The sequence below is a fragment of the Hyla sarda genome, chromosome 3, assembly GCF_029499605.1.
Source record: "Hyla sarda isolate aHylSar1 chromosome 3, aHylSar1.hap1, whole genome shotgun sequence".
Taxonomy (NCBI): domain Eukaryota; kingdom Metazoa; phylum Chordata; class Amphibia; order Anura; family Hylidae; genus Hyla; species Hyla sarda.
The window spans coordinates 77,186,576-77,197,619 of record NC_079191.1 but is presented as its reverse complement, the minus strand read 5'-3'; the positions used below and the strand labels follow the sequence as shown (position 1 = coordinate 77,197,619).

The 11,044-nt window shown below is 38.5% G+C and overlaps 1 protein-coding gene across 1 annotated transcript; it reads left to right on the top strand.

Moving 5' to 3' along the window:
- Positions 1–1,141: 1,141 nt before the first annotated feature.
- LOC130360971 (alpha-1,4-N-acetylglucosaminyltransferase-like) lies at positions 1,142–3,259 on the top strand. Its single transcript, XM_056563531.1, has 2 exons — positions 1,142–1,486; positions 2,675–3,259. The coding sequence occupies exons 1-2, from the start codon at positions 1,142–1,144 to the stop codon at positions 3,257–3,259; spliced, it is 930 nt and encodes a 309-aa protein (XP_056419506.1).
- The last annotated feature ends 7,785 nt before the right edge of the window (positions 3,260–11,044 follow it).

Below are 11,044 nucleotides of genomic sequence, written 5' to 3'. Positions count from 1 at the left end.
TTTATGTGGCCACTACTTTTAATTGTGATGTTTGTCTATCTCATCTCTATCTATCTCATATCTATCTATCTCAAATCTATTTATCTCACATCTATCTATGTATCTATCTCATCATCTATCTAATGTTCCAGAGAACAGCAGCACACAAAAAAAGGTGTAAAAAAGTGAAGATTTATTCAATCAATCCAATGTAGTACAGAACAACTTTTCTGCGACCTCATGTCGCCATTCTGAGCTTGAGAATGGTGGCGTGAAGTCGCAGAAACGTTGTTCTGTACTACACTGGATTGATGGAATAAATCTTCACTTTTTTACACCCTTTTTTTGTGTGTTGCTTTTCTCTGGAACATTATTGAAGTGTGGAGCTGCTGACCAGAGCTCCCATACGGCTTGCACCTACTATACGGATTATCTTCATTTGGTTGTGCTGCTCTCCTGGAGTTTTCATTATCTATCTATCTATCTAGCACAATAGAGAAATCCGCAGCACTCCAACCCTTGAAAAAAAGTGTATATTTCTCAACCTGCTCTCCTGGTCTTTCTCAAGCTTAGTACAGTGTATCGCACTTCTTAAATAAGGATATCCATTATAGATCATATTATTACACATAGTGCATTAAAACTCAAAATATCATAATTACAATCCAAACAATATAAATGTGCAAATCCATTTATCTATTGTGCTATCGGATTTATCTATTGTGCTATTTACGTATGGATCCTTGACCAAGGTCTGGTTCTGCGTGCACCTATTCATCTATTGGAGGGAGTGCTGTTTATCTATCTATCTGTCCATATTTTCAGTTACACAAATAAAATAAAAATTCTAATATGTTACATATTTTTTGTTTTCATTTTTTTCCACAATAGTCAAGATGATGCCTTCAATATGTTTATTTGCTATATTTTTATGTATTTTATTGTATTATGCTTCATTTAAATTATTATATTTTGTTTTCCAGTCTGACAACCATATGCTGCAGTAATGTTAAAACCACTGAAGATAGTAGCCTTCTTGCTTTTATGGATAACCATTGGGTCCTTTTGTGTAGGCTACAATAGACAAAATATCATTTCCTATGTGTATTCTATCTCAAAAGGAAATATATTAAATACATTTACCTCATTTATGCTGAGTTCCATGCAGGACTCATATAGCAATAGCACAAATAGTACAGAAGTAAAAACTGTTACAGTGAACATTACTCCATCTGAAGTATTAAAAAAAGGTGATGGAATTATATTTTTGGAAACTTCAGATAGACTACAGCCCCCTCCATTAGTTTTATGTGCACTTGAGTCAGCAGCTCGTGTGTATAAAGACAGACCAGTGGTCTTCTTCATGAAAGGGTTAAATGATACCAACATTGAAGAAACGGTGAAGAAACATTTCTCAGTGCTCTCAATTCTAAAGAACATATTCTTCTTCCCCTTGAGATTAGAGGAAGTGTTTACTGGCACACCACTTCACTCATGGTTCATGAAGGTAAAGTGCAGCCACATTTAATCTTCATTTGTAATGATATAGCAAATGTGAGTTAGGCTCCAATTGTTGTATTTTGTTAATCTGCCTCCAAAAAAAAAGGGAAAATAAATTTGATGACTGGTTCTGCCAGAACTCATAGGGTTAATGCTTTCTAGCCCTGTTATTTATTTTGGTTGCCGGGACTACGCCTCTGTGCTCCTGGGTATGGTCCAGATTGCTGAGCCAATTAAAATCCTTCAGCTATCAGCATGGGGATACATAAGGAAGTCATTCTCAGTCTTGCCTTGCCTATGAAAGTTCTTGTGACTGTAACTTGCTATCTCTGTACTTATATTGTATAATCTGGTTCTGCGACTTTTTGGCTTGGCTTTTGACTCCTCTTCAGCTCTCTGTTATTGTAGTCCATTCCCTTCTGTCTTTGACTCAGCTCATTGACTTCATATTCAGTGTGTGTGTGTGTGTGTGTGTTTAGGTTTATTTCTGTTAGTTTTGTGTGCCTCCATCTGTTTCTCGACCTTTGTCAATTTTTTGTAGTTTATTGTTTTGACTAGAGGCTGTCCTTCACTTATTTAGGAAGGAACCGGCACCGTGGTTGTGAACCCACTGCCTAGGGCAGGTACGCAAGTAGGCAGGGACTGAGGGAGTGGGCGAGATCAGGGCTGCACTCTATCTCTGCCCGAATTAACAATAAAAATATCAAACAGTCACATGTAGTCCAAAATGGTACCACTAGTAACATAATGTATTTTTCTTTTAAAGAGCACTAATTTAACGCAGTCATGTGAAATAAAAATTCATGGTCTTGTAGTGTGTTCTGTATAAAAATTAGGTAGAATGTGTCATTTTTGCCAAAAAGTGAAAAAAGTTGCTAAATTGTGGTTTTTATTTCAAACATATGTTAACTAAAAAAAAACATACCAGATTGTGTTATCTAAAGGGGTTGTTAAGTCATGTAAAACGTATCACCATATATATCCACAGTATAGATGATTGGCGGGGTGGGCCGCCATTGTCAGTTTGTCTCAGAAGGTGGGAACCGGAGCGCTTTAAGATAAGAGATGGGCCCGATTCTAGAGATCACGGGGGTCTGACCACTGGGATAGGGGACAAGATTTACTTAATCAGACAACCCCTTTAATAATAATGTCATGTTGGCACTCAGTTAAATGTTCTTTATTTTAATTTCAGATTGATGTACAAAAGCAGAATTTCTGGTTGCATGTCAGTGCTGACGGCTGTAGATTGGCTCTTATCTGGACATATGGTGGCATATATATGGATACGGACTTCATCACAATGCGACCCATTCCCATTAAGAACTTCCTGTCTTCAGAACATCCTCAACAGTCTAGCAATGGTATTTTCGGCTTCTCTTCTCATCATAATTTCACCCAGGAATGTTTGGAGGACTTTGTTCGGAAGTATGACAGCAGTTTATGGGGACAGCAAGGGCCACGTCTATTTACCCGTATTTTAAAGACATTCTGTGATATTCCTGTTTTTAATGGTACTGATGATGTCCCGTGTGCAAATATTACTCTCTTCAATCCCCAGCGCTTTTACCCTATCAGTTATCCAGCGTGGAGACAATATTACCAGGTTTGGAACAAATTGTCATTGTTCAGTGACTCCTATGGTGTGCATCTCTGGAACGTCATGAATAAAGAAAAGTTAACTATGGTACCTGGCAGTAACACTTTAGCAGAACATCTATATAAAGAGTACTGTCCTTCCATATATGCTGCAATACTAAATGCAACCACTAAGCACTAAAAATTACCCTCTCCCACTCTATCACTTTATCCAATAGTAAAAGTGTCTCTTTAACAAACTTGAACAAGTCCTAGAGACATGTAAAAAGTTTTGATCGGTCCGGATCAAGTACTACAAGTGGGAGAGAAGCGATAGAGACAATCCCATAGTTTTTTTTAGTGATTGGTCGAGGTCTAAACACTCAGATACCAACTGATCAAAAATTTTGACATGTCTCTATAAGTCGAAAGTTTTTTTTGTGCACATTTAATCTGCTAACTTAGATTCAGGTGATGCAGGCAATCAATCTCAAATCATATAACTATTATGTCAGACCTATTATGTCAGAAATTTAAACGTAAGGCTAGATTAACACCACAGGAACTAGCCAAGTCCATCAGCTCAGTATGGTGTTAAACAGATTTTCCTCTACTTGTTCTAGAAAAACAAATGACATGAAAATCTTTATTCATCTATTTTAATGAGCCAAAAAACAACTCAAGCATTACTAACCTTCTTGATCGTTTACTACTGCCATTTTGCCATTCACCGGGTCCCCACTAAATAAAGTGACTACTCAACCAATCACTGGCTGCATTGGTTTACCCACTTCACCCACAAATTGGCTGAACCTGTATTACCTTCTGGGGATAAGGATGGGAAAATCAACGAGGACCTAGTGAGGAAGGGAACAATATTGGAAATCTTTTGACCTTTTTTCTACCTTGCCTTTTAATAGACACATCCACAGAGTCATATGGGAATAAATATGGGAAAACATTTTTATGGAAACAATTGTATGTGACACCTTTCACAATTTTACCATGTAATGTATAGCAAAACCAAAAATAATTATTATTAGGTGCGGTGATTGAAAGAAATTTAGCAACTTTTTTGGTTTTGTTTTTATGCAGTGGGGGAGATTTTAAAAAACCTGAGCAGAGGAAAAGCTGACCAGTTGCCCAGAGAAACCAATCAGATCACTTCTTTTATTTTTCAGAGGCCTTTTTAAATTTTGCAATCTGATTGGTTGCAACTGGTCAACTTTTGATAAATCTCACACTTTGTGTTTATTCTGTGGGTCAGAGCTATTACAACTATACATTTACATAGTTTTAGTTTTATATTAACACTTTTCAATGAAGTCAAACCTGTTTTCAACAAAATAAGTATACATAAAACATAAAATCACATTATTTTGACCCCTTTAACATTTTTTTTTGTTGTCTAAGAGGCTATTTGAGGGCTCATATTTTTTTTCCATATTCTGGGCAAAAAAAAAATATATATGTGTGTGTGTGTGTGTGTGTGGGCATGGTCTGCATCCTTAAATATCACTCATTAGTTAATTGACTGCTGAGGGCTGAGATATCCCAGTTTTAAAGATATGCATTATAGTGTTGAGCTGCATAGGCCATATTCGAATTCGCGAATATTTGCGAATATATGGACGAATATTCGTCATATATTCGCAAATATGCGCATATTCGTAATATTCTCGTTTTATTTTCGCATATGTAAAAATTCGCGAATGCAAAAATTAACATATGCGAAAATTCGCATATACAAAATTAGTATAAGGGAAAATTCGCATATGCAAATTTTCGCATATGCGAAAATTCACACACCAGTCTCACACAGTAGTATTAGAGCCTTCTTTACACCACAAAAGCTGGAAGCAGAGAGGGATGATCACTGTGATGTGTACTGTGAAAAAAAAAACCCGACTATTCGTAATTACGAATATATAGTGCTATATTCGCGAATATTCGCGCATTGCGAATATTCGCGAGCAACACTAATGCATTATAGTTTTCAGGAAATAGGCAAGGATTACAGTACAGCTTAGTTACTTTTAATTAGGGTTATATAAGAGGTAACTAATGCTCCAAAAGGAAGTGACTAACTGGTGAAGGGGAGAAGGGGACAAACAGTCTTGGACTCTAGAGGCCAAGGATAATGCCCAGTGGGCTTTAAAGCCTAATTTGCATATATTTTACTATCCGATATCTCTCTGCTTATTGAGGTAATTAACTAATGATAGGAATGTAAGGATTTAGGCTCGAAAATTCTATTCAGCCATGGCTTTATACCCCAGAAATCTGCTGACAGGTCCACATCATGTAGATAAATTGACATTACATAATCATAAGATTCCTGACGTACGAGTGCTCAGTTGTCTATGTAAGGGTCAGATATAGTAAATCATTTCATTAAAAATACACATTATGACAGATCTTGCAGGTGTTTTTCTACTATTAAAATCATAACTGAGGGTTATTATTCACAGTTTAAACTGTTCTTGTTTATCTCTTTTCAGGGCAGTTGAAATTGTTGCCGAAAAGAGCATAACAGGACAAACAGTGACTGAGAATTTACTTACAATAGCCATTAGCCAGTCCTCTACGGACACCAATTTACCTCTTAGTGACATCTGATTTACATGTACAGCATAGCCGGCTGCTGTTTGACTCACCATGAAGTGCATATTAGTCATACAGGGAAGCAAGACTATGAAGGAGCTGTGCCTGCATCACAGACAGTACGTGATAGCTGCAATCACGTTATTTTGTGCATGCACTATTTCTCCCGTTACATTCTCCCGTCACAAAACGGGTTAAAACGGATTATGTAAAAATCCCATAGACTATAATGGGATTTTGTAGGGTTTTCATAACGGAACATATAACGGATCTTTAAAAATGGAAGAATGTATAGTGTGAAAGGGGCCTAAATGTAAACATGTGTTGCGGTCATTTTCTATTTGCATTTTGTCCCGACATGTCAAAATTTTAGATCAGTTCTGAAACCTGCTGTGCTGTGATCACGAGTTACAGCTGGCTAACTTGTTATAATCTAAACTTTTGACATGTCTGGATGATATGTCACTCACAAGTTTAGGGAAATAACAGTAACACATTAATTATTAGTCCCATACATTTAACCCCTTAACGACGCAGGACGTATATTTACGTCCTGCGCCGGCTCCCGATATATTAAGCGGGATCGCGCATCATATTGCGTCGGTCCCGGTGCTCATCAACTGCCGGGACCCGCGGCTAATACCACACTTCGCCGGTCGCGGCGATGTGCGGTATTAACCCTTTAGAAGCGGCGGTCAAAGCTGACTGCCGCTTCTAAAGTGAAAGTAAGAGTGACCCGACTGCTCAGTCGGGCTGTTCGGGACTGCCGCGGTGAAATCGCGGCGTCCCGAACAGCTTGCAGGACACCGGGAGGGCCCTTACCTGCCTCCTCGGTGTCCGATTGGCGAATGACTGCTCCGTGCCTGAGATCCAGGCAGGAGCAGTCAAGCGCCGATAACACTGATCACAGGCGTGTTAATACACGCCTGTGATCAGGATGAGAGATCAGTGTGTGCAGTGTTATAGGTCCCTATGGGACCTATAACACTGCAAAAAAAAGTTAAAAAAAAGTGTTAATAAAGGTCATTTAACCCCTTCCCTAATAAAAGTTTGAATCACCTCCCTTTTCCCATAAAAAAAATAAAACAGTGTAAAAAAAAATAAAAATAAACATGTGATATCGCTGCGTGCGTAAATGTCCGAACTATAAAAATATATCATTAATTAAACCGCACGGTCAATGGCGTACGCGCAAAAAAATTCCAAAGTCAAAAAAAGCGCATTTTTGGTCACTTTTTATACCATTAAAAAATGAATAAAAAGTGATCAAAAAGTCTGATCAAAACAAAAATCATACCAATAAAAACTTAAGATCATGGCGCAAAAAATGAGTCCTCATACCGCCCTGTACATGGAAAAATAAAAAAGTTATAGGGGTCAGAAAATGACATTTTTAAGCATATACATTTTCCTGCATGTAGTTATGATTTTTTCCAGAAGTGCGACAAAATCAAACTTATATAAGTAGAGTATCATTTTAACCATATGGACCTACAGAATAATGATAAGTTGTAATTTTTACCGAAATATGCACTGCGTAGAAACGGAAGCCCCCAAAAGTTACAAAATGGCATTTTTTCTTTGATTTTGTCGCACAATGATTTTTTTTCCCGTTTCGCTGTACATTTTTGGGTAAAATGACTAATGTCACTGCAAAGTAGAATTGGCGACGCAAAAAATAAGCCATAATATGGATTTTTAGGTGGAAAATTGAAAGGGTTATGATTTTTAAAAGGTAAGGAGGAAAAAAAGAAAGTGCAAAAACTGAAAAACCCTGAGTCCTTAAGGGGTTAATAAAAAGAAAGTGGTATTTGCTACGCTTTGTTGAGTTTCAGTGCAGGTAAACATTTTCAGCTCTTCAAGCACGTGTGAAGGCTTGTCTAAGGGGAGGTGACAGCTGTTTCATGCTTGATTGCGCTTCTATAGACCCCACTTCTCTGTCTGATACACCACTTGATAAACATACTGCATCTCTGTTGACCTCAGCAGCAAGGATTGCTGGCCCAACTACAAAAAAATTAACCCCTTCCCTCCCCAAGACATAAATGTACCTCTTGGTAACCTCAATGCACCCCAATGCGACACGGAATGCATTTACATCATGGGGATCCTGTGTGCTCAGAACCAGAGAGCCCAAAATCGGCTGTGGGAGCTGGCTGTCAAATAAAGCATTTGGTTGGTACTGACAGCTGTATCTTTAGGCTTGATAAGGAGATGGAGTTCCCTCAGTCACCCACCAGCAAAGCTGTGATCCGATGACAGGATTTTGAGGGTTGTCAGATGCACTGGTGAAAACGATCACAGGGGACAACAAAAATGTAAAAATACAATGTTTAGGAAAAATAAAACAATAAAGTGGAAAAACAATGAATTGTCCTTTTCCCTATAATGCCCCATATTATAAAAAAAAGAAAGAAATGAAAAAAATTAAAAAATAATAGTTATCTCTGCATTCATAGCAACTTATGCTATCAAACTGTCCAAACTGTAATGTTATTTATCCAGCCCTGTAAATGGTGTATCCCCCATCACCCCTTCTACAATAAATAAATAACTTGATACAAAGATTTGACACCAATACAAAAGTTACAGTTCATCCAGCAAAAACAAAGCCCTCACATAACTGTCAGCTGAAAATTAAAAAATCTATGGCTCTCAGAATATAGCAACACAAAAAAGTACAGTTTTGTAACTAATATGATTTTGGAAAAACATAAAAAATATTAAATGGTACCGATCTGTAGAATACAAATAACATGTTATTTATACCACACAATGAACGCCATAAACAAAAAAATTAAAAACAACAATTATTATTTTTATTATCTTGTCACCCTAAATTATTATTATTATTATTGTTATAAAAACTGATCAAAAAGTCATATGTACTGCATAATAGTCCTAACCAAAACTATATTCCAAAGCCCTCATATGGCTCCCAGGGGCATAGCTAGAAACCACAGGGCCGCGATGCAAAAAATTGCCCTGGGCTGATATTAGTCAATGTCAAATCTAAAGGGCAGAGACAGGATTCCGGCGTAACAAACTCACCAGCCTGTTGTATGTAAACAAAGAAAGCGTGCAGATCATCAACGTGAGCAATGGACACAGCGCTTTGGTGTTTGCGTCAGAGTGCCAATGGAATCAAAGCAGATAGATGCATCATCGATCACATGATCGAAAAGTATAGTCACATGTTCGTCATGCAATTAAAGTTATATGAACATCAGTATGGGGCCTAAATGCTCACCAGCCACAGCGGCACATACACATTTGGCTATCTCAAAGTAACGTCAGTATACAAAAGACAAAGATGAAGTTGAATAAAAGAAAAGAAAGGTGTTTTAAAAAGAATAAGCACTTAGTTGTTCACTGTTTAGCTGGATTAAAGCTACACTTTCTATTACTTCGGTGTGCTGCAGTCGCTTCTTTTTTGGATCTAGATAGATAGATACAAGCAGGAGAAAACAGCAGTACACTGCTAGCACAAAGATACAGATAAATAATGTGGCTACGATGAAAAATGAAAAATTGAGGCGCTTCCCTCACCATTTGGCCAAATAGTTTGTACCATCCCACCACTATAAGGTGACCTCATTGGGACGGACCCTACACTATGAATGTGCCTCTGTGCAGTCAGTTGCCAGGCTTGTAAGGTCTTAGACATCCAGCACCTTATAAGATGGGTGGGGTGCAGGAACCAACATGGAGGTAGCCACCCCCCCCCCCATATGTACAATAAAAAAAGGATAATTTGGCCAGCACATACTGATATGAAACTATTCCATGGACCCGGCATACAGGTGCACACTGCTAGGCTAAATATACACAAGCAGGAGAATACAGCAACACACTGCTATCACAAAGATGCAGATAAAATATGAAATGCTATATTGCTACAATGAAAAATGAAAAATTGAGGCGCTTTGCTCACCATTTGGCCAAATAGTTTGTACCAAATAGTTTGCACCATTTGGCCAAGCAGAGTGCACTTGTATGCTGGGTCCATGCAATAGTTTTGTATCAGTATGTGCTGGCCAACTTATCCTTTTTTGTATTGTACATATGGGGGGAGGGGCTACCTCCATGTAGGTTCCTGCACCCCACCCATCTTATAAGGTGCTGGATGTCTCAGACCTTACAAGCCTGGCAACAGTCTGCACAGAGGCACATTCATAGTGTAGGGTCTGTCCCAATAAGGTCACCTTATCGTGGTGGAATGGTACAAACTATTTGGCCAAATGGTGAGCGAAGCTCCTCAATTTTTCAGTTTTCATTGTAGAAATATAGCATTTCATGTTTTATCTGTATCTTTGTGCTAGCAGTGTGCTGCTGTATTCTCCTGCTCGTGTATATTTAGCCTAGTAGTGTGCACCTGTATGCCGGGTCCATGCAATAGTTTTGTATCAGTATGTGCTGGCCGACTTATACTTTTTTGTATTGTACATATGGGGGGAGTGGCTACATCCATGTTGGTTCCTGCACCCCACCTATCTTATAAGGTGCTGGATGTCTCAGACCTTACAAGGCACATTCATAGTGTAGGTTCCATCCCAATGAGGTCACCTTATTTTAGTGGGATGGTACAAAATATATTTGGCCAAATGGTGAGCGAAGTGCCTCAATTTTTCATTGTAGCAATATAGCATTTCATGTTTTATCTGTATCTTTGTGCTAGCAGTGTGCTGCTGTATTCTCCTGCTCGTGTATATTTAGCCTAGTAGTGTGCACCTGTATGCCGGGTCCATGCAATAGTTTTGTATCAGTATGTGCTGGCCGACTTATACTTTTTTGTATTGTACATATGGGGGGAGTGGCTACATCCATGTTGGTTCCTGCACCCCACCTATCTTATAAGGTGCTGGATGTCTCAGACCTTACGAGGCACATTCATAGTGTAGGTTCCATCCCAATGAGGTCACCTTATTTTAGTGGGATGGTACAAAATATATTTGGCCAAATGGTGAGCGAAGTGCCTCAATTTTTCATTGTAGCAATATAGCATTTCATGTTTTATCTGAATCTTTGTGCTAGCAGTGTGCTGCTGTATTCTCCTGCTTGTGTATATTTAGCCTAGCAGCGTGCACCTGTATGCCGGGTCTATGCAATAGTTTTGTATCAGTATGTGCAAGTCAACTTCTCCTTTTTTGTTTTTTAGATAGATAGGTAGATAGATAGGACATACAGTAGATCCCTGTTTACCAACCAGCTGTTGCAAAACTAAAAAAACTACACCTCCCAGGATGCTCAGTCAGCCTTTGGCTGTCCAGGCCTGCTGGGAGTTGTAGTTTTGCAACATCTGGAAGCACCGTGGTTGGATCGATAAATAGATAGATAGATAGGACATAGTTCAGTGTTTTCCAACCAGGGTGCCTCCAGCCAT

Bases quoted from the DNA above. Each gene is read 5' to 3' on its own strand.
- LOC130360971 (XM_056563531.1), top strand. From the start codon at position 1,142: ATGCAGGACTCATATAGCAATAGCACAAATAGTACAGAAGTAAAAACT. The intron at 1,487-2,674 runs GTAAAGTGCAGC...TTTTAATTTCAG, and splicing joins TTCACTCATGGTTCATGAAG to ATTGATGTACAAAAGCAGAA.